This window comes from Trichoderma virens (assembly GCF_000170995.1).
Source record: "Trichoderma virens Gv29-8 chromosome Unknown TRIVIscaffold_90, whole genome shotgun sequence".
Taxonomy (NCBI): Eukaryota; Fungi; Ascomycota; class Sordariomycetes; order Hypocreales; family Hypocreaceae; genus Trichoderma; species Trichoderma virens.
This window is the reverse complement of record NW_014013659.1, coordinates 20,712-43,316: the sequence shown is the minus strand read 5'-3', so window position 1 is coordinate 43,316 and position 22,605 is coordinate 20,712. Positions and strand designations below refer to the sequence as shown.

The 22,605-nt window shown below is 47.7% G+C and overlaps 8 protein-coding genes across 8 annotated transcripts; 3 read left to right on the top strand and 5 right to left on the bottom strand.

Moving 5' to 3' along the window:
- Positions 1-475: 475 nt before the first annotated feature.
- TRIVIDRAFT_173895 (uncharacterized protein) lies at positions 476-2,128 on the bottom strand (the record flags this gene model as incomplete). Its single annotated transcript, XM_014095101.1, has 4 exons — positions 476-1,477; positions 1,686-1,803; positions 1,885-1,979; positions 2,036-2,128. Coding segments are annotated over 4 exons (1,296 nt in total), but the record flags the coding sequence as incomplete, so codon positions are not given.
- A 603-nt stretch (positions 2,129-2,731) lies between these two features.
- On the bottom strand, positions 2,732-6,121 carry TRIVIDRAFT_65856 (uncharacterized protein; the record flags this gene model as incomplete). Its single annotated transcript, XM_014095100.1, has 3 exons — positions 2,732-2,757; positions 3,054-5,963; positions 6,007-6,121. The coding sequence occupies 3 exons, from the start codon at positions 6,119-6,121 to the stop codon at positions 2,732-2,734; spliced, it is 3,051 nt and encodes a 1,016-aa protein (XP_013950575.1).
- A 736-nt stretch (positions 6,122-6,857) lies between these two features.
- TRIVIDRAFT_40886 (uncharacterized protein) lies at positions 6,858-8,291 on the top strand (the record flags this gene model as incomplete). Its single annotated transcript, XM_014095099.1, has 7 exons — positions 6,858-6,965; positions 7,026-7,064; positions 7,121-7,268; positions 7,333-7,472; positions 7,562-7,742; positions 7,804-7,962; positions 8,140-8,291. The coding sequence occupies 7 exons, from the start codon at positions 6,858-6,860 to the stop codon at positions 8,289-8,291; spliced, it is 927 nt and encodes a 308-aa protein (XP_013950574.1).
- A 396-nt stretch (positions 8,292-8,687) lies between these two features.
- On the top strand, positions 8,688-11,325 carry TRIVIDRAFT_214366 (uncharacterized protein; the record flags this gene model as incomplete). Its single annotated transcript, XM_014095098.1, has 7 exons — positions 8,688-9,073; positions 9,127-9,248; positions 9,326-10,421; positions 10,569-10,714; positions 10,811-11,025; positions 11,084-11,196; positions 11,251-11,325. The coding sequence occupies 7 exons, from the start codon at positions 8,795-8,797 to the stop codon at positions 11,323-11,325; spliced, it is 2,046 nt and encodes a 681-aa protein (XP_013950573.1).
- Positions 11,326-11,392: 67 nt separating this feature from the next.
- TRIVIDRAFT_40653 (uncharacterized protein) lies at positions 11,393-13,121 on the bottom strand (the record flags this gene model as incomplete). The annotated part of the gene is made up of 3 exons (XM_014095097.1): positions 11,393-12,270; positions 12,335-12,451; positions 12,503-13,121. The coding sequence occupies 3 exons, from the start codon at positions 13,119-13,121 to the stop codon at positions 11,393-11,395; spliced, it is 1,614 nt and encodes a 537-aa protein (XP_013950572.1).
- An 893-nt stretch (positions 13,122-14,014) lies between these two features.
- On the bottom strand, positions 14,015-17,363 carry TRIVIDRAFT_40645 (uncharacterized protein; the record flags this gene model as incomplete). The annotated part of the gene is made up of 6 exons (XM_014095096.1): positions 14,015-14,119; positions 14,198-14,278; positions 14,362-14,700; positions 14,767-15,052; positions 15,120-16,321; positions 16,383-17,363. The coding sequence occupies 6 exons, from the start codon at positions 17,361-17,363 to the stop codon at positions 14,015-14,017; spliced, it is 2,994 nt and encodes a 997-aa protein (XP_013950571.1).
- A 701-nt stretch (positions 17,364-18,064) lies between these two features.
- TRIVIDRAFT_88204 (uncharacterized protein) lies at positions 18,065-18,769 on the top strand (the record flags this gene model as incomplete). The annotated part of the gene is made up of 3 exons (XM_014095095.1): positions 18,065-18,204; positions 18,261-18,385; positions 18,443-18,769. 3 exons carry the CDS (start codon positions 18,138-18,140, stop codon positions 18,656-18,658), a joined length of 408 nt encoding a protein of 135 aa, XP_013950570.1.
- A 2,562-nt stretch (positions 18,770-21,331) lies between these two features.
- Positions 21,332-21,989, bottom strand: TRIVIDRAFT_8924 (uncharacterized protein; the record flags this gene model as incomplete). Its single annotated transcript, XM_014095078.1, has 2 exons — positions 21,332-21,588; positions 21,680-21,989. Coding segments are annotated over 2 exons (567 nt in total), but the record flags the coding sequence as incomplete, so codon positions are not given.
- Between the last annotated feature and the right edge of the window lie 616 nt (positions 21,990-22,605).

Genomic DNA, 22,605 nt, shown 5'->3' with positions numbered 1-22,605 from the left:
AAGTTGATGAGAATGATGCAAGCTTCTCTTCAACTGCAGCTATCCCCAAGTAAAGCACTCTCGGTTGGGTATTGACGCTAAGGAGGAGCAACATGAGTAGCCGATGTCGGGATGTTTGATTTGAGTAACAGGTGGCGTCGTCGTCTGATCAAGTCCTTTGTTGTTTTGTAGAATAGGGGCTAGGCAGTCATCCTCACGACCGCGTTGCCTCACTTGGGGCATTTCGATACTATATTGAACCATCGATGACAGTAGCAGGCTCAGCACTGACAACTTCCCGCTCGGTGTTAACAGCAGCAACCTGAATATTGACAACGGCAGTAGGCTCGGTGTTGACAGTAGCGGTCTCAAGGTTGGCAGCAGCGGGCTCAATGCTGGCAGCAGTAGGCTCTATGTTGGTGGCAGCAGGCTCAATGTTGGTGGCAGCATACTCGGCGTTATTTTCAACGTCAAGCTTGACTTCAAGCTTAGCTTCGAGCTTGGGGGGCGAGGAGCTTTTCGGCGCCACTTCGAGAGCGTCCCTTTGACGACAAGAAGCACAGATGAAGTGAAAGTCTGGGTGGTCTGCAGCAGCCTCGCTGATTCCAAGGCACTTGCTGTGCTGCCATACATTACAGCGTTCGCAGGCGATACTGTGATTGCCATCATCAACCTGCCCATACAAGCCGCATGAGCAATCAAATACCCATCCCTCTTCTTCGTCTTGCTTATCCTTGATAACATGCGCGTTTCCACCAATTTCAATCTGAGATTGTGGTTGTAAAGGCGTTTCGTCTGCTCCTGCAGCTTCGCTACCTTCATCTGCAGATGCAGGCGTACCGCTCTCGCCGCGAACGAGGCGGCGCTCCTCTCTCTTCTTTAATCGTTGCTCTCTGGAAACAAGCCTCATTTCGAGCTCCCTTTGGATTTTCTCCCGTTTCTGCTCTTCACGCTGCTGGGTTGCGGCTGCTTCTCTGAGCAGTTCCTGCTCAATTTTTGCCTTTTCTTCTTGCTGCCGCTGCTCTGCCTTCATCGCAATCCGACTTGACCGTTTAGCATTGGCCATCTTGGCAAGAGTTTGTAGCTCTTTCTCGCGTTTCATCTTCCGGCGATTTCGATCCTCTTCTTGCTTCTCTAGAATGGGCACTAGATGGTCTCGCAGCTGTCTTCGGAGTATTTTTTCGTTTTCGTCTCTTGATGAAGCCAAGCTGTTAACGAGGGCCTGGACTTCTTCAAGAGTCACTGCGACACACTCCCAAACCATACCCCCCAGGTGGCTATCTTCCAAGTCAAGCTCGGGTGCATTGCTGAGGGGGGTGGTATGGTCATCGACCGCTTCAGATATACGTCGCCGCTTGCCGGAACGCCGAGGCTGGCGGGTGGGCTTGGAACTAGCTGCTTTATGGCTCGGAGGGGCTTCTGACAGGCGATATACTCGATTGTCGTCAAGAACGTAGTAGGTGCGGTCTTCGCTATCCCAGCCGTAGGGTTCGATCCGCTACAAATAGAATTAGATAATGTACGTATTGTGGAGGAAGCGATGCGCACCCAGGTAGTTTGCTCTGTGTCTTTTTGCTCCTTCATTTTCTCCCGAAGGAGTTCAGGCCGAATCATGATCCATTGGGTGAATTGTTGCATCACTCTAATCTGACAGAACAAGTCAATTTCAATAATTCGTGAGATTGTGAGTGTAAGGTAGAGGCTACCTTGGTGAATATATCGAGATCGGCAAAGCTCCTTGGTTCGTCTTCGTCGCCGAATGGATTGGAGTCTGGTGATTTCAGGATGTACTGTCGTCGAGCTTGGTCGTCGAATGATTCATGGCTTCATTTGGGCATTGACTATTAGCCATTGATCTTAAAGATCTTAAAGAACGCTGGAAACTATAAAGAGAAAAATACATACGTGAGACCACGCTGCGAAGAGACCATTTTCAAAAGCGCTAAAGCAACATCGTTTAGAATTGTCGAATTCGGGTTGAGACACTCCGCCTCGACACACTATGATAACAGTCAACATAAACTCGCGAGCAAAGGGAAAAGAGCCCAGTACTTACATCAATGTCAATCGAATCGTCAATTGAGGCAGCTTCACCAAAGATATATATCCATTGGCACAAGTTGGCAAACTGCCACATGTTACGAATACGTTGAAGCTGCTCCATGACGTAGCTCTTAAAGGAAGCGACTGTTGCCCTTTTTCTTTCCGTTTTCATTCAACAGCCCTTGTTCACGGGTGCATGTTGTAAGATGACGGAAACTGACAGCGCAAGCGAATAGAGGATACAGACGTTAGAAACCCAAGCAAAGCAGAGACGTTTACACTCGTCGGCGTGGGCAGTGAAATGTTAATCGCGTCTTGCACTTGGACGCGTCGGAACTTAGTAAGAGATATTGCACGAGCTAAGGATTTAGGTGGTACGATTTACATAACCCAGATTAGATAATGGATTTTATACAGCCCCCTAAAACAGCTTAACTTTATTAAAAAATTATACATTCCGACTTAATTTCTACATTTAAAGATATGATATTGTCCTACTAGAAGCTTATATATTTTTTTCTTCAGAGGGTTATTTTTTCCCTCTTGAAAGCAAAAAAGAAATAATAATATATGAATATTTATACTTCGTTCAATAGTTACAAACCATATGCCATAGGGAGCAGTAGTACTCGCTTTACAAGGACTTATCTCAAGTATCCTGGTTTTAGTGTTAATTCATGATTTCATTAAATGAACTAACTAGCAGAGTCTACCATCTGTAGAACTCGTCAAATACTACATAGGTATTCGGTCAGGTCTAGCTTCAAGGTGAAATTTAGGGTACACGCCGACGTCTAATGGTCTCAGTGTAACTTGTCGTTATGAAATATGAAAGCTTGATATGTCCGCTTCCTGTTTAGATGGGCTTTGTTTGTCTGCTGGGAATGAATCATACAGCTGCCCTGCCCTTGAGCGTTGTTCAACAAGATGTAGTGACGCAGTTTTGAGCTGTTTGTAGCTTATTGCTGATCGCCCATTCGGATTGGATGGTGGTGCCTGGATAGAACGACCAAGGGAACCGAGGGACCTACCCAAACTAGGCTTTGGAGTTGCTTGTGGCCCACGCGGTGTGTTTTGAGTTAGGTCCAGTTTTGATGGCGAAGTAGTGTCACTATTGCTCCAACGGTGCGGAGAGGTTTCTGCTCTCATGGCCCTTAGGTTCAAGTGTACTGGTACTGGACCCCGGGGAGTGGTAGATGGTAAAGCAATACGTCCCGTATTAGAGGGTGGCTTGCTTGGAGACTTCAACATTGCGACATCCTCAGTGTCACTAGAAGTGACCGATTCCTCGTCGATTTCTCGCCATGAGGCCAATGGCTTTGCCGACATAGGGAAAGACATGTTCAATGGCATGCCCGTCCAGCGTGTCGGTGTTTCGATCGGCTTGGCCGCACTCTCCTGCTTATTGTGTCTTTCCGTCAGCAGATGTCGGCGCACAGAAAGTGTCCGCCAGCCGCTGCGACGGCTACTTGGGAGCTCAGATTTTGGGGTAAATCTTAGTTGATCTTGCTCTGAGCGAACGGCATCTGCGCTGGCGCAATATTGTCTCCAATGTTGAAATGCGCGGTTCCTTTTCTCGTTGTAATTCCTTTGCAGTACCTTGGTTGCACTGTGGGCTTGCCCGCTTCGCTGTAATGATGATATTGACCACGCTTTGAGGTGCTGCCGTTGCCTGCGGATGGCCCATATGTCAACTGATTGCATATCCATCCGCTCCTGCTCTTTGGCAGCATCAGCCCAAGTCGTTAGCATGGCCTGCGCATAATGCTTATAAGTAGCCAACTGAACGTCTAAATCTTCTTCAGCCTGCTTGCTCCACTTCGTTAGGGCGAGGTCAAGCTGGCCATAATAGTATTTTGAATTATAAAGAATAACAACATCGTTGTCGGAAGTAGCCTGAGCTGTCAGGGCTCGCCAGTGATCGAAAGCCTCATAAAAGTTTCGCTTTTTCCTTGCCGAAGAGACTTGTGTGTATCTCATCATCAAGTAGCGCCTGATCATTTCTTTCATCTGAGCCTTTCGTATTTCCACGGCAGAGTCCATGATAGGCAATATGTGCGTTGTGACAATGAAAAGCCTAGCTCGACTACTTAGATGCGACCGCTGCGCTTCGAGGCCACTAGACCGTTGCATAATGTGTAAAGCGTTTGATATCTGGAATGACTTCAGATGATTCGTAGCCATGTTTCGCCTCCATTCTTCTTGTATATAGTGTCTCCGCCAGCTTTCAAGAGCTCGCGTCACGGATATGAAATCTGCCCTCCATCGAAATGCTTGCACTCGTACCAACAGATTCCAATTTTGGAAAGTTCGACTAATCGTTGCAATGGATGTCCTGGCGCAATAGGCCGATGATTGCGATTTGACCTGGATCTGATCTCTCCACTCGGTGAGATAGCCAAATAACAGCTGGAGCGACCCTATTTGTCTAGCTGTGTGAAATTGACGGCTATTCAGTATTGCGTGATCTTGTAGTTTTGACAATGTGGTAATGACACCTTCGCGCTTATTGAATCTGCGAATGGCTTGGCTTCTGATGAGATTGCTAGAAGAACTTGATTTCCATGCCAAAAGGGCACTTTGTTTCGATTTCTTATTCAATTTCCGACGGCAGGCGAGTGATATCAAATGTGAGCACCATTGATCATAAACACGCGACGCAGTCTTTGCACGATGGCTTTGAGAGATTGCTGATGCCGCAAGACGGAGTTGCTCCTCTTGATACGACACAGCACGCTGTAGTTTCTGAACTGCCGTGAGGGCTTTCAGCTGGTCAACGACTGGGAATCGCAAACTTGGCGCACAGGTCCAGCCCTGGAAACAGCGAAAGCGAATCATATGTCTTCTAGCTACACCTTCCCGCTCAAGTCGCCCTGCGGTTCGGTCTGCCCAATGGTTGAACACTTTGCTTGCCAAGTAAATTTCGCGAGCTCGGGTCGCTCTTGTAAGCAGCTGCTCTTGTTGTTGTCGCGATAGGGTAGTTTCATTCTGCGAAGAAAGAGCCAGAGGAGGACCATTCCGTATTGAGTGTAATGCTAATGGAGCATCTTTGGGTATATAGTCGGGGGACGCTGGCATGTCCACACCATTAGGCTTGCTAGTATTTTGATTTACTTCGACCGTCTTCGCGGGGGGGTTTCGCTTGTCTTGCATTGCAGCCGTTTGGACCTTCTTTTCGTCTTCTTCTAGTTCACTGAGTTGTTGATCTTGATCAAGATCTCGGATGGATCCAGGAAGCTCATCCAACCCCATAACCAAGCTATTTCGTTTCGATTTTTGCTTCGAAGATTGTTGGGAAATATCGGTTTGTGGCGCCAATAGGCGCACTTTTGCGTCGTCATCAGGTGTGCCGCCCACAGAACGCAGATTAAGAGGCAGGTGATCGAACAGCGGGCTTGGGTAATAATGATAAGGATCAAGGTGTCGTGTGGCAGTCGTCGAGATCCGGGCCGAGGGGTATACCTCCGCCTCCAAATGAACATGTGAGAGATCATCTTTTTCGAGTTTATCATTTTTCTTCCTTGATTCTTGGGCTCGATTTTTTGGGAGGGCTGAGTCGTTCTCCAGTGAAGTTGCGCTGTAAGCACGAGGTCTGATCTGAGGAAAATCATCGTCTTCTTTGATGGGGAGGTCGTCAGGATACCAATGGCCAGTATCTATCGGATTTGGAGACAGAGGATGCTCCGGGTAGCCGTGCGGAGAAGTAATCGAGTCGTCGCTAAATTCGAGAACGATGCCTATACGGCCGAGGATTGACTGAAACTTGTCCAGCAGGCTTCCACCACCCTCTTCGCCACTAACTCTGAATACAAAGGCCGAGAGATGGTGATCAGAGTCCGGATCGACGCCATGCTGAGGAAGAACTTCGTCGTAGGCACTGAATAGCGCCGCGGCGGGTAGTGGTTTGGGGCCTGTAGCATTGTCGAGCTTCTCCTGGGCCGCTGCGATGATGGCGTGGAGTACAGCGATGTCTAAATCGTTAACTCAAGAGCAGCCATGGGCGAATAACATGATGCCCTACCTCGATTCGAGTAGTATGGCTCTTGGCCAGGGAGAACGCGACTGGGCGATACGCGAACACTATCTGGCCCAGAGCCATTGTCATAAGATTGCACAGATGCCACTGCAAGAGATGAGTCTTTAGATCAGATTGGTCATCAAAAACGGCGGCTTACTCGAGACTGAAGACTCTCTATGGCATTAATCCATAGCTAAAGCATCGCGACAAGGAGTTCACTTCATTGGGCAGAGCCACGGGTGCGAAAGGCGTTGGAAATGCGATGGATAGAATGCCTGTTAGAGGTAAGGTTCTAGTGGTTTAGGTACCTGACCGTGTCATCCAGCGCATGCGTCACAACAACATGTCAGAGGTACTGGATACTTAGTACCGCTGGAGAGGTATATCTGCTCCTAACCTGTACGTGGGATTTAAGATGCAGCTTCAAAGACCCAGAACCTGGAGAGCTCTGCTTTAAAAATGGCCTCGTGATGAAATCTGCAATGGTGATGCTGGATCTTTGATAGTTGCTTCTTCATCTTTTGATTCTACTCAACACCTCTGGTCAAATGTAGTGTAGACATCGCATGGAGCCCAACGAGAAGTGTTGGCAGGCGCCTTAGCGGGGTGCAAGTACAGGTACGAGTACTAAGCTCGGCACTACCAGGTACGAGTACTACCGCCCCACCTAGATTGACAACGGGTACTACGGAATCTACATCTCTTATTCTCTCTCATCATAGCCTTTTCCTTCTCTTCCGAAAGTATTTTTTTTTATTTGAATATTTTGTAAATTTATCGCGATTGTGAGAAACTGGTACCACTGAAAAGCATCGACATGACTTTATCTGCGTTTCGCACGGCGATCTGGTTCCCTTATCCAACCGCCAATCCCGGCCATGGATTCTGGGGAGAGCAGACGTCAACGCTCAACTTTTGCGAGGAGGTAAGTGAGCGAGATTGTGATTTTTTTTTAAAACTTACAAAATACTGAAAGTGTCAAAAGGACTATGCATTGTCATCATACTGCGCCGAGCTTTGCAATGTCAGTATTTGCAATTAATTATGTTGATGGCATGTCTCTCTAGTAACACGGCGCAGACAGTCACAAACGCCATTTTCATGTGGCTCGGGATAAGAGGGATTATAAACTGCCTGAAACAAAAACATCCATCAATATTCCTGATTTCTTATATCGGGTATATGGTTGTAGGGCTGGGCTCCATCCTCTTCCATACGACGTTGAAATGTAAGCACTGCCTCCATGGCGATGCTGCTGGAGAGCTGGCGGGAGCTAACGGCGAAACGTTGAGATCCCATGCAACTGGTCGATGAGCTATCCATGATATATACTACCTGCCTGATGATGCATGCGAGCTTCTCGTATTCACGTTCACGAGTATTTTCAGCTCTCCTTGGGATTAGTCTACTCTCGCTTGCTGGATCGATTACGGTAAGAGCTCAGATGTATACATATATATACATGAGCACGATAATACCCTTGCTCCTTGCTCTAGAGGTGGGACGCTAAGAGAAGCTCAGGTTTATTATCATCTCACCAAGGATCCTGTCTTCCACCAGACCGCCTATGCTGCGCTGACGGCAACTATCGTTTTCCGAAGCATGTGGGTGATGGAAGCGCAGTTACGGCCTGTATTGAGTGCTCGCGATCCAGAAAAGGCATCACGGTTGCTCAATACAATGTGGGCTATGGTAGCTACCGGTTCGTTGAGCTGATGACTTTGGTTAGATTGCAAAGTACAACTAGCTGACAACCTGTAAAGGACTTAGTATTTTCCTTGGCGGCTTCTTAATCTGGAACCTGGACAATGTTTTTTGTTCCCAGGTGCGACAATGGAGACATGCTGTTGGCCTTCCCTGGGCTGTACTGCTGGAAGGCCACGCCTGGTGGCACCTGATGACAGGGTTAGGTAAATGGAGCAGTCTCCTCTCCTGGATTCAAGATCCCTGTTGAAGGAGTGGCTAACTTGATTTGATAGGAGGTAAATATTGAATGCTTAGGCCACCCATTGGACGACATTGCCTTTTTCCTCTCTGCGTATCACCTTGACTTGGTATTTTAGTATCATTAATATGTTCATGCTGACGAAAAATTATAGCCTACTATTACATCACTTGGGGCACCTGGCTGCGGCATTGCCTTGCGGGACAAGACAGCAAATACATACTCGTATGGCCGAGGCTGTTGACATCCATTCCGTATTTACAAATGATAGAAGACGACCAATACCAAGACAAAAAGGTTCAGTAGATGCACAGCTGAATGATTGTATGGCATAGGCAAGGGGTATAGAGTAAAGACGGCTTTGTATATCGCCTGCACTGTTGATGCGGCAATGCTGAATGGCTTGTCGCGAGGAATCCCATTCTGAACGGAAAATAAAACACAAATGGGATACCATGGCTATTGAACCTCGATTCAGAGTGCATCCGTGAGCTCCATGAATTCCTCAAGGTATAGTTTCGGTGATGATGAGAGACTTGAGTAGTCTAGATAATGGTGTAATACAGCTCTCCCGGCACGTTTATTGGCCGACGCGCTAGTGCGCGCCCTTGCATGGATGTATTATTAATATCGAGGAGCCACTGAGGTTGAGAAGTCCCTTGTAAGAAGCTCCCTTTGCTCCTACAAGCTCACAAAGGATAAAAGAAGAGCTCTGGGCAAATCGTTCCGATTGCGCCAATTCGCGGTTGACGGACTGATCTGACATTCCACCAACCCCCAATGCATACAGCGCCAAGGGCCCTCTAACAATGACTTCTCCGTCCCCACAAGGGCGCAGCTTCACCGTTCGCGGTGTGGCTGCCGGCCTTGGTGTTGGCACTATTATATGCGCTGCCAACATGTATTTTGGTCTCCAGACCGGCTGGGTGTCTATCATGTCGATGCCGTCAAGCCTCATGGGATTTGCCGTCTTCAAGCTCCTGAAGCCTTACTTGCGATTCCCGTTCAGTCCGGTTGAGAATGTGCTGGTCCAGAGCGTGGCCGGCGGCATGGCAATTATGCCTCTTGGGTGTGGCTTTGTCGGAGTTGTAGGCGTTCACTCTTATAGATCGTCAGATTTCTCATTCTGACTGGCATATAGATTCCGGCGATGAACTACTTGCTAGGACCTGATGAGCAAGGGCCATTGTCATTGAGTATGTGGCAGCTCATCATATGGTCTCTAGGTCTTTGCTATTTCGGAGTTGTCTTTGCAGTGCCCTTGTAAGTGGTTTTTTGTACGACCAATTTATGCGAGAGTGCTAGTTGGCTGAGATGAGATTGTATGTGTATGACTGCAGGCGCCATCAAGTCATAATCAGAGAACGACTTCGATTCCCCAGCGGTTTCAGCACCGCAGTGCTCATTCGCGTGCTCCATAGTCGAGGACAAAAGTCTTCTCCCCAGGAGCTAGATGCCGCCACTAAAGGCGGGTTCGCCAGTCTTGCGGCCAAAGACGACGATCCCGCGTTGGTAGAGGACATCAGCCCCTCTGCTGAAGAGGAAGAGCCAGAAGCTCCAAAGGACCTGGACTGGGCGTACAACATGAGACTTTTGCTCCTCAGCTTCCTGGTTTCTGGCATCTTCACCATTTGCAACTACTTCCTGCCTATCTTGCGGGACCTCCCGGTATTTGGCACCATTGCGGCCTCTACCTGGCTTTGGACCCTGAATCCAAGTCTTGCATATGTGGGACAAGGCATCATCATGGGGACCGAGACAACGCTCCACATGACGCTCGGTGCGATTATTGGTTGGGGCGTTCTTAGCCCGTTGGCCAAGATGAAGGGCTGGGCTCCCGGACCGGTGGACGATTGGGAAAAGGGCAGCAAAGGCTGGATTGTCTGGGTGTCGTTGGCCATTATGCTCGTTGATGCTGTTGTCAGTCTAGCCTATATTGCTCTTCGCCCCGTTTTCACCACGCATGCTGTTCCAGCTCTAGCAGTACTACAGCGCCGCTTTCGACAGAGCAGGATTGCCGCCTTGTTTGGAACGCCTCATCAATATTCTCCAATTCCCAGCCAAGAGCAGCAGGAAGACGAGGAGCAAGAAGATGATGACCAAGCTTTTCCCGCCGAGGAGGAGGATGGTGGGCAGGATGATGCCCCGACTGACCAACAAGTCAACAATCGAATCGTTTTCTGGGGGCTTCTTGCATCCATACTAATCTGCGTTCTGTCCACACAAATCGTATTTGGTCACCTGGTACCTCTTTACGCGATTGTAATTGCTGTTCTCATGGCCCTGGTCTTGAGCATCATGGGAGTCAGAGCCCTTGGAGAGACTGATCTTAATCCAGTGTCCGGAATTAGCAAGCTTGCACAGTTATTTTTTGCTCTGATTATTCCACAGTCCAACAAATCGAGCGTTCTAATCAATCTAGTTGCTGGAGCTATTGTATGTTTACAGTTCCCCCTTTATGCTCCCTACTGTCTTCTATAGTTTTGCTAACAGTTGGAACCCTTGTAGTCAGAGGCTGTAAGCTCATCCAAAAAAAGCAACAAGCGTTATGGGATTTATCATTCCCTACTAACATCGCAATAGGGTGCACTGCAAGCCGGTGATCTGATGCAAGATCTCAAGACTGGCCATCTCCTTGGAGCTGCTCCCAAAGCGCAATTCTGGGGACAGATCATAGGCGCTACATTTGGCGCTGTGTTCTCTGCTTTTGCCTATCGTATTTACACTGCGTAAGTTGTCGACATCATTGGTGGACTTAAGAGAGTTTATGCACATACTACCCATTTTCTTACTACTCTACTAACCCGTGTTGTTGCTGGTGACAGCGTGTACGAGATCCCCGGCAAACTTTTCCAGGTTCCGACGGCGTACGTCTGGATCTTCACGGCTAGGCTTGTGACAGGGCAAGGCTTGCCGTACATGGCCAAGGAGTGGGCAATTGGCGCTGGAGTTCTCTTCGCCATGACTACTCTTGCGCGGACCTTGTCTGTTGGGAGACCCTGGCGCTCTTGGATACCCGGCGGCATTGCTGTAGCAGTCGGTGAGTAAAAGTCGAGTAAATCCGGCACGGGAGAGCTTCATCTAATTCATATGTCAAGGCATGTACAACGTACCTTCGTTTACATTGGCTCGAGCCATTGGGGGTATTGTTAGCTGGTACTGGCTAAGCGTACGAAAACAATCAACCACGCCACTTATTATCATTGCATCGGTAAGACCTTGCTTGTGCTTTGGCACGATCTACGCTCGCTGACCTTGCATGCAGGGCTTTATCCTGGGAGAAGGGTTCCTGAGCATTGTGAATTTATGGCTACAGGCGCTGAAAGTACCTCACTATTAGAGACTCGCAGCCGCCGGCCACTGTTATATGACAATTCTGAGTCTATTCGATGCTTAGAAACTGCCCGCTACTCTAACTTCCAGGACCATTTCTTCCCTTCTTGGCTTTCAGAGGAACATGTGACGTCGATTCTCAACGCTCTAGCATTTTCCTCCAGGGCTGCAAAGGTAATCTGCCCAGAGATAGTCTCTGGCAACACCGACTTGGAAGGGGGATTTTCTGGCGGCAACAAAAGCAACCCTTGCTTCCAATGAGTCACGATGCCAAACGGGCCGGTTGTAAATGCGACGTTGCCATTCTTGGCCTTTGCGAACACTTCGGGGGTCGTCATGGGCTCTGGCACGGGCTCATCTCTAGAAGTGGCGAAGAAGTTGTCGAACCAGATTAAGAAACCGTCCAGCCCATCTGGCCGTCGCAACAGCCGTGACTCCCATTTAGCTGTGAAGGATAGCTCTTCAGGCTTTATTGTGTGGAGGTCGAGTATCTTGAAGGGGAATGGTTCTCCACAAAGAGCGCTGTTGGGCATTGCTTCGACCCTGACATCATCGTAAATACCTTCTTGCATAGCTTTCATATCGAATCCATAGACGTCTCTCCAATAAGATATGTGTTCTGACATATACTCCGTATCTTGGATAGGTGCCATCCAGATGGTGCCAGAACTGGGAACCAGTAGGCCATTGGGCTTGAGGTATCGATCTCTAGCATAGAGAACGCTGGGAAGCATAGCTTCGTATAATAGGCAGTAGCCCATCCACTCGCTGACGATAATGTCAACCTCATCGACTGGCAGCTTGACCTCCTCGATGGCACCTTTGACACAGGTGATGATGTCAGAAAGGCCGTTGTTGAAGATGTTTTCAGTGGCTTTCTTAATAATGTCTGAATTATCGACAGCAATAACTCGAGATGCGCCAGCTTTCGCGCAGAACATGCTCAGAATTCCTACAAAGACAGGTTAGGTCTCCGGGCAGGTGAAAAATGTTTGATCATGAAACGCATCTCTTACCCGAGCCACAGCCAATATCGAGCACAACCTTGCCCTTGAAGATGTGTTTGTTGTTGTAGATGAAATCACGGTAAGCGTCAGTCCTGACTGTGTCCTTCAACATGGTTTCATGAATATCTAGTATTGTTAGTATCTGATCGCCTGAACTAAACATGGAGAAGCACTTACCGTTGTAGGCGTAAGATTCAAAATAATAGTTTCCACGATCGCCCTTGGCAGCACCCTTGGCAGGACTCTGTTCCGTGTCATCTCCCCACCGACGGTCCAAGGTTTCCTGAACAGCAAGCCGATAGTTTGAGAACTGACTTCGGACGGATTCCAGCTCGGCCTCCAAAGCTTGCTTCTGCGCCAATAGCTCTTCATGAGAGCTGTCCAGCTGGCTCGCAGCGGTGTCGGTCTTGACTAGGTCGCTGTCGAGAATCTCATCCAGAGACACGATAAGAGCATCATTCTCGAGGACAGGCTTGAAATAGGCGTCATCCTCAAAGTCTGCAATGGTTAGGTTTTTGGCTACAGGCTGCTGATCCCGGACTCGGCTGCGAATATAATTGACGAGCTTCACCGCGCCGTGGAAGTCGAGCTGGAGACTTTTAATAGTGGCAATAAAGTCAAAGCCGTGATGCTGTTTGCAGCTATCGAGCATTTCAGTCCAGCTAGAGAACGTCTGAGAGTCGAATAGAGAAATAATAGTGATGGATTCTTCATCGTTCTCAACGTCAAGCCATTCTCCCTCATCCGATACGTCGGAAGTGGCCGAGGACGACCCGGATACTGATCTCGCACTCATTTTTTTCCCGCGATTTTTTTCTTAAAGCGGAAACAATTTTTGTTGTTGTTGTCTATCAGTTGCTTCTGCCTTCTTTTTTGGCGTAGGAAATTTCCAGCACCTTTTTTTTTTTTAGTGTACAAACCTCTAGGTAGCACTGACATCAAGATTCTGAAAAGCGGCAAAAAGCTACTTCACACTTGTAAAAGGTACTTATTTGACACGCTACCGCAGAGCAAGCAACAAGTAGCGACCACTATTACAGAGTATACGCCCCGAGATCTTAGTGCGATTCAGGTACTCCGTACTCCGTACTGCTTGGGCAGTTTTTCCTTTGCAGACAGCAATGCCCCACCTTCCTGTAAACGGCAACCCCTCCCTCATGAATAGGGCTTCAGATACAGACAAGATCTTTCAGCAAATGTCCGTTACAACATGGGAATCGCGAGAGCTCTGCGTTTCTGCCTCTCTTGAATTCCATTTCAGAGTTTTCTATTCACACAGGATGTCAAAATTGCAAAAATGAAAGACAAAAAAAATTGAGAGAAAAAATCTCCAACTAGTGTTCGAACCTGGAACCATCCAGATGAGGTAATGCCAAAGATTATTGAAATGGAGTCTGTTGGGCCATTCCCACGGTCACATCTGGTAAAAGGCAAGAGGTGAGTTCGATGGGAGGTCCCACTCCAATCTTTACTGCACTAAACCCCCTTATATACCTATACTGTACTCCACCCAAAAATCTGAGATTCACAACACAGCCTTCCAACTAAACATCATCTAGAATCCATGGAACATTATTGCGATGACATCTCATATCTTCTTTCAATTCTTACTACAGATTTTATTTAGTTTATCAGATAGCGCTCAATACTGCTGCAAACGCTCGAACAGCCTCATTTCACGACTCCAAATCAGTCCACATCCTTCTCGTCCTCCTCAGCATCGCTTTCTTCCTCGCCGTCGTCTCCATCATCTTCACCGTCAGATACCTCCTGGCCAAGCCCCTTCAAACGTGTCTGATGGTACCTTTGTTAGCATATAGTGTTTCTTGTATTTGCGCACGGATAAATAGTATGCGCAGCTAGATCACCTACCTTGTATTTTCCCAGCTTCTCCTCTAGATCACCAAATACCATGAGGAGATCGTCCAGTTCGGATTGGACTGCATCCTTAGCCTTATCCGCCTCTTCCAGGGCTTGTTTCGTCTGAAGATAGGTGTCAGTAACGCTGTATTGGTATTGAATCCATCATATCTCACCTTTGCAGCTTCTTGCCGTAGCTTCTCGGCTTCCTGCCGTGATTTCTCAGCATCTTCTCGCAGCTTCTTGGCTTCTTCCTTTAACTTCTCGACTTCATCTTGTAATTTGTCAGATTCATCTTGTAGCTTTTCAGATTCGTCTTGTTGTTTCTCGGCTTCTTTCCGCCGTTCCTCTACTTCTTCCTGTAGCCGCTCAACCTCTTCTTTCAAATTCTTCAGCTCCTTTTCTCGTTCTTCCGTCTTCTCGTTGGCTTTCTTTAGCTGTGAGGTATGCTCCGTTAATACGTCAGCATGTTCGGCGCGAAGAGTTTGAAGCTCAAGAGTCTTGTTCTTGTTGGCCTATAGAGACATCCAGTTAACCAGTCTGCATAACAAACTCCGTGTTATATATCTTTGCTCGCTCACCTTCATCACGTCGACCTCAAGCCTGCTAACAGTCGCTCGCAGATCTGCAATTTCAGCTTCCGCTCTCTGTCTCGCACGCTCTGCTTCTACTTCGTGCGCTTTTTGAGCCTGATTTAGCTGAGTTTGAAGGTATTGATCTTTACCGCTGAGTTGGGTTTGTAGATACTGGTCCTTAGCAGCAAGCTGGGTTTGAAGATGCAGATCTTTCGCATTAAGCTGTTGTTGCATTTGCGCTGCCTTTTGTTCATACTCCGAGATCTTGACGGCTTGTTGGCTTTGCAATTTGCTAAAAAAAAAGAAAATAAGTTCAGTTTTGTTCTGAGAACTCATTATGTCAAGGACTTCCAACATACCGCATTTCTGTCATCAATTTCGTGCTAGTGGCCTCGGCATCTTCCTTTGTACGGCGGTGTGCTTCCTGTACCTCTTTAATGGCACCTTCCAGTGATTTATTGGCTTTGTTCGCTTCTTGAATTGTGCGGTCCTTTTCCTCTAGTTGGTGCCGCAAAGAATCCACGAGCTGTCTTGAAATACCCTGCTCCGTACCATTCGTAATAACCGAGACCTCCATATCGGGGACCTTATCAATGGCACGGATTGCACGGCTGTAGTTATCCTTGAAGAAATCGACAAAAACATCATCAAAGAACACGTTGACCTCTTCACCATCGGGCAGAGAGATGAGTTTTTGTGGTGTGACTTCGAACTCCCGGAGCAAGGGATGGTTTCGAAGTTTTGCTAGCCGATCCAAGTAACCATCTTTGTCAAGCCGCGACTCCAAAATAGAGTGCAACGTTGCTCGTGGTATGGGTGAGTCTTTCGTGGAGAACTCATAAACGACGCCCAACAACATGGCACATAAACCTTGCACGAGCTCCCCGGCCATACGAACTGGCTGTGAGATCACCTGTATAAGACCCTGGACATTGCTTCCTTCGGCAAGAAAATCGTTGACGGCATCGAGGTCCTCAAACAGCCAGCCAAGAAGTAACATTAGATATCCCACTAATACCCGGGTGTCGTCATCTCGACGTATCCGCACGAGAAGATGGGCTGTGATCGTTTGTATGCTGGTCACTACTTCTTCTCCCTTGGAGGCATCTCCTTCGGTCAAACCCTTTGCCACTCCCTTAGCAGCAGGATTGTCATAGAGTAGATGAAATGCGATAACAGAGGCAAACCACACACGGTACGGATCGCTCAGGAATACATCCCCCGGTAACCTCAGCAAAACACTCAGGATGTTGGCGGTTTCGTCCCGGCCAGACTGGTACCCTTCTATGGCTCTGCCTAAGAAGTGTGATTTTACTTCGGGGTGGTTGGAGAAATAAGCCTTTAAGCATTGGCAAGCAGCGAATCGTAAATCAAATGCAGAGATATCGTGCACGTTTAGTGTCAAGTCCAACAGGCCATCAATAATATAGACCTTAGAATGGCCATTGGTGGCACTTGAAGCTCCAGCCTTGGATTCTAGCGGTGGAGGGACCATGAGTGAAGCGAACCCTTCCTGAATGGTCATATTGTTACGGATCAAGTCGCCACATGCGACCAAAGCCTGTTCGAAGTGTTATGATTGTGGTTCAACGATTAAAAAGCAGGGTAGCAGGCCTTCGCACCTCAGCTTTGATTTGTATTTGAACGTCGGCATCGAACGCGAGCTGCAAGACAAGATAACTGAGCCCATGCCTCCAGAAGGTAGATTGATTCTGATGTGTCTCTGCGGAGCTTGTAGACAGGAATAAACGGATGATAGAAAGGAATGCGTAGATGTTGCGGTTGTGCTGGATCTGTGCCCACTTGGCAAGGTTGTCTTCCTGTTTCTGCGCTTCGAGTAGTCCCTTGAGCATCTCTGTGAGCTTGCCTATGCAGTCAGACTCCCGGAATAGAGACTGATTGGCCAAATTGCCCCTCAATAGATTGGCCAGGAGTATCAAACAGTCCTCCACGGTCCTCCCGCCTTCGGAGAGCGAGCCATCAGCAGTAATGATGGCAAACAATTTCTCGAAAGCATTTTGAAATGCAACGAGCTTTTGTATCTCGATAGAGCTAGACGTTAGTAATATCAACAGATTGACACCTTCATTGCGGATCGCCTCTCGTTGATCATCAAGAGCGCCAACAAGCCGACTGATGCCCAATGGCGCAGAGAGGACACATTCTTCCGTCCGTTGGGTTCGTGCTGTAAGAATTGAGCTAAGAAGTTGTAAAGAATATAGGCGTGAGTAGAAATCAGGGGCGTCTAGGAAGTCCAGCACAAGCGTAATATTCTCCTGGTGTTGGGTGAATTCGTCGGCCAGCCATAGTGCGATTTCGTCTGATGCTTCGGGGCTTTCCTTGTTTGGATTGAACAGCATCAGCAAAGTTTCCAGAACAATTTTGATTGTGTCGACATCTTCGGAGTCTTTGGATAGGCTGCCAATCAGGCTCCTCAACGCTCCAGAAGCTACAGATGCTGGGAAATCCTTTGCGAAGCTTCGCAAGCCTAGCACTGCGGCGCGCCGATCTTCGAGGAGTGTAGCGGAACCAAGTCGGCCACTGAGAACAGTGATGGTTTCGCCAGCGGACTGTTTCGCTGGCGTGCTGGAGATAGAGAACATGTCGTCACTTCACCCATGTCCTTAATTGAAGCTTTGGTGTTCGAAATTGGTTGCGCTACGGAGAGCTTCCACATACGGTACGAGCCATAATTAAATTGAGCTTTGCGGAAAGCTTCTAGAAAACGCCCTGGTCTAGGGGCATTATGCATGCCACAGCATTCTATGCTAATTTAGAGGCAGAGCACTTTAACCGTGGGTTTAATTTAAGACGATATCGATAGCGATATTTCCTCGTTTTTCTTCTTTCAATGTTTTATTTTATTTATATATTTTTATACGAAACAAAATTTAGTAAAGAAAAGCAAGGACAAAAGATACACTTTATAAAAAAAAAAAATTTTCTTCGTATTCTTCGTTTTCATAAAAGCATCATATACGATTAAAATCCGGAAATTTACATAATAAATATATTATAAAATATAATTTATCGCACCAATAGGATAGAATTCCCGTATTCACTAGCATTACGTTACTTATTATGTGCAATGATATGTACCTAGGTAGCTATAGTTTCAGAACCTCTTTACAGCTACGTATTAGGTATCGGTTTGCGCTTTCTGGCTACTTCTAAAAATAGCTAGCTCCAACGTGGGTAGTCGCGTTATCTTATCGGGCATGACTGTCACCGGGTTGACCAGCAACGCGTCGTTCCACCCGAACAAAATAATCTTTGTTCTTGGTCTCAATGCGCTTCGATGTAGCCCATGAGTTGGCCATCACGCATGGTTTTTCTTACCCAACGCCTCTTTTCACTTAATTGATACCCTCTCCACAATGGCTCCTCGTCAATCAACGTCAGGGGCTTCACAAAAATTGCGTTCCAGACCAAGCGATGTACAGCGTGCGTGTTAGATAGCCCTGTAGCTTCCTCACCACCGTTTGCTAACTGTTGTTTAGCGGGCGATCCATTACCTACGAGACAGAAACGACGATATCGCCCAGGCACCGTTGCGTTGCGAGAAATCAGGCAATACCAGTCAAATACGAAGCTGTTGCTACTAAAACTGCCATTCATGCGCCTTGTGAGTGCTGCACTTGCCTCCCGTTCCCACCTGGACGTGTTTTTTGATAGTGGTTAGGTTCGTGAAATTGGATTGAATTGTCGCCCGAGAGGAAAAGATTTTAGATGGCAGAGCCAGGCCATTCAGGCGCTACAAGAGGCCGCGGAGGCATTCATGGTACATCTTTTTGAGGATGCGCAGCTGTGCGCTGTCCACGCAAAGAGAGTTACCCTTATGCAAAAAGACATACAACTGGCGAGGAGAATTCGAGGCATCTGGGGCGGCCTTGGTTGAAATTGAAACAGTAGAGATGGAATCGGCATTGATATATCTATTACTATTAATCTTTTACCTGGTCATACACAGACATAAAGTCTTGTGCGAGGTAACTTGTTTACGTACGAGTAAGATGACTCTAGCGTCCATGGTTCGCTGGGTAGCATAGTATTACCCTTCGATAAACACTCCTACAGCAGATATGTATGTTCCAGGAAAGGCGAATTACCTCACACACGCACATGATGGCGAGTTATGTCAGTTACGCATAATCACGTCCGTGCCGATGACCGCCGCCATGAGGAGGCCGTGTTCCAAAGTTCCCCCCGCGTCCTCCTTGGCGGTTGTAGTCGTTCCTATTATCGGACCAGCCCTGCTGGGGTCGACCATATGTACCTGGTGGTGGGCCCGCTCTCGGGTCAAAAGCTGGTCCGGCTGAAGGCTGCCATCTCCCAGGTTGCTGCATGCCATAAGGCGCATTATGGTGTGGCTCGAAGCGTTGGCTGTCCCTGTTGTATCCGTTATAAGAACCTCGCGTATCCCTATAGCCACCAGAATAACCGCCCCTGGGCCGGCCACCATTGTTGTTGCCGTAGTGCTGTGGGGGTCCTCCATAATTGCGACCTGGTCGGTTGGTCTTTCCTCGAATTACCTCAATATCACTCCTAGTCAAAGCCGGCGGTGGCATTCGCACTCCGCGTAACAGCATGGATTTGTGGGTTTGCGATACCTGGGGCATGTCATAGTAAACGCTATGCTTGATTAGCTGAATGCCACAAAAGGTTGCGGGGGGATGATAGAATCATACCTGATGGAATGATCGTAATCTAAATCTGGCATAGATCGTCGCTCCAGAGGGTAGCTCAAGGCCCCATGAGGAACCTTGTCCTCTTGCTTTTCAATTTCTCCGGCCAGGCCGTTGCTGTGTTCTGTGTTGATGCTGAGCCTCGAGCGATCTTGCTTCTTGGAATAGAAAGTGGTCAAAATATCGTCGTAAAGGCCTTCATGGTTGTCGGATAACAATAGAACCTCCCTTCCCACTGTATTTCGCGCAACATCTTCTGGGCTTAGTAGTGGATACTTGCCTTGAACTGCGTTAAGGAGTCGCGGCATGTCGATGAATGGGAGTAAAGCGACTCCTTGCCATGCCATCTTCTTGCCATTTAGATCAACTTCGAAATCTTCGGGATAGAAATCAATAATCTCGCTGTCTTTTTCTGTCATTAGATCATGAAACACTGTGGGGAGAGCATGACGAGATGCTGCCGGTAAGACGCTCATTAGCTGTTCAAATGGTCTGGAAATTCGCCCCTTTTCGAAATGCATTTCCATTTTGCTGAGATTTTTGAAATCAGCGGCGAACGGGGCGTAATGGTAAGGATAATACCACTCCCAAGACGGACATCCTTGAAAGTAATATAATAATACCCAAGCCAACCCTTCCACGTATGCCTGGGCCACTTTGTGGCGAAATTCGACATCTTGTGGATCCTTACCGAATTTCTGCTGGTAGTAGCGATCTTCGTAGCCGTCTTCCCACAAACGAACATTATCGATTGGTTCGACCTCTTGGGGCACCATGGATTTGGGTTTAGATGACTCTGCTGAAGAAGAGTTGGCAGTGTCATCAAGCTCTGCAGCTTTTCTTTTCCCAAGGGCTGAAGGCAGTGGTTGAGTAATGTCTGCTGCGGTGCTGGATGCCGTCTCGTCTTTGTTAGCGTTATCTTTGTTAGCGTCCGCTCGCAGTCGGTCTCGCATGACACTGGCCGCACCCTTGTTGGCTAAGGTTACATCCTGGGCAGCACCGCGACTGACAACCATGTCGTGAGTGATATTGGCTAGCAAGTTTGTGGGTTGCTCTGCTGCAATGGGGAATAGCGGCAATCCTTTGGTAGGATCCGCATGTCCATTGGGTCTGGAAGAAGAGCCGTGCTGCCCATTCCTCGAATATCCTTCGTTTTGAAGCTTCCTTCTTTTGGCAGATGCTTCTCGACGATCTTCCTGTTCTTTCCTTCGCTTGAAAATTGCACTCTCTTGATTCGCGAGACCATCAAGTATGACTTGTGCTCTCTCCAAGTCAATATGACCATCTTTAGTAACATAGCCGCCCATGGACGGTAGATTGGTTCTCCAGATGGTGGTCAAGGTGTCGATTCCATGCTCCCGAATTTCCAGAGCAGGCAAGTGAGGCAGGAAATCGTTACCAACGAAGCAGCACATGAAGATCCAGTCATCAATGGCCCGTTCCAGGTCAAATCTGAAGGGGAGGTCTGGAATAGACAGTTCAGCCGCGAGATACTCTCTAAGAACAGAAACGTGTAGCCAAATAAAAGGCTTTAGAACGGGGGTTTGGATGTCCTTGCTTTTTTCATCGGCAGCATCCTCAGCGGGTTTTGCGTTCCCACGGCAGTTGTTTGCCTCGTGCCCTTTCTGGCCGCAGAGCTTGCATGTCCTGTTTTTGCCTTCGTTGAAGAACACATCTTCACGTAACACTCGGAAGTGAGGTTCGTGTGTGGCAAGCCCAAGCATGATGAGATCAGCATCCAAGCCATAAATGACATGGCGAGTATTAGGGTCGTAGTTAGGAGAGGTGCGTTGAGATCGGATGAAGTCCATGATTTTATGTTCACCTTCACCTGGCACCGTAGCATCAGATATGATGATCTTGAGCTTAGCCCAAGCGGGATCCGTGTTTAATTTGTATTGGCACCAATATCGCAAACTCAAGGCGAGGATATCCATGAATGGAGTGCCTGGAGTAATGGAGTTGGAATCGAAAGCTTTCTTGACAACCGTTTCCGAGTCTGCAGCTGGGAAAACACCACCATTTTGGCGTTTTAGTAGTTCGATTAGCGCTTTCTTGTCCTCTTCCTTTTCCTGGGCTTCCCGAGCTGACCGAAATCGACGAGATCGTTGCTGGTTCATCTTGGCTCTTGGTGCGACTCCGTCTGGTTAATGTTTGTTAGCATAAGATGAGCGAAAGCGATAGTCGTAAACCACTAGGGGATAACGAGAATGAAGGCTGGATGCTACACTTACCAACGGCAATCATGAGAATTTTACGAGGGCGGACCATGTTCACAACACGGTCCGTATACCTGAAAACTTCAAGCATCATCTCCTCCTCATCGGCTGGCGCAGGCCTATCCTCTGGATGGGAGCAGGGATGGACAATTCCATTCATGTCCAGGTACAGGTTGTCGAGCTCTTCCCCATTAGGATTGGGCTGAGTAGTGTCAACGGGAATGGTGATGCCATCTTCGGTGGTGATTGGCGTTTGTTCAATAACAGGAGAAATGATTTTGGGATATTTGTTGGATAGCCATCGGAAGGCTGCGGGAATACCCATGTTGGATTATGATTGCTACGAGGAGAATCAAATCGCTTGGTGCCGCTGAACAATTATCCCAACACCGAAATCGAGGAACAAGGAACGCGACTACGCGCGGCCGAAGTTTCGATTGGCCGTAGAGGATAATTAGTAGTGTGGTAGATAACCAAGAAGAAGCAGCTCTGATTCAGCTCCGCGACTCTTGATAGGTAAATAATAATAAAGACAAAAGGTTATGATGAGGTATTGTTGAAGTCTCGTCAACACAGGTGCTGCACGTGAAAGACATGCATGGGGGAAAAAATAGCTGGACCAACTTTGCAGAAGATTCAGTAATAGTGGTAAAGTTCCCAGCCTTAAACTGCGCACTGTGTTGAGACTGCTAGTTGGGTACTTTATGCTTTATGAGCCCAAAGTAATTTTTTAAGTAACTTATAAGAGAATTTACATACTAGAATATACCTATATGTAATGTTCTTTATACATATAAATTCTCTTTTAATATCATGAACAATAACCTCATTATTATAGGTATCGTTATGTCTTATTTCAGCATATAGGTATTCCAGTGATATAATACAGTACAGAGCAGCTAAGACCAACTAGTGCTAGCGTAGCAGCATTCCCCCATAGC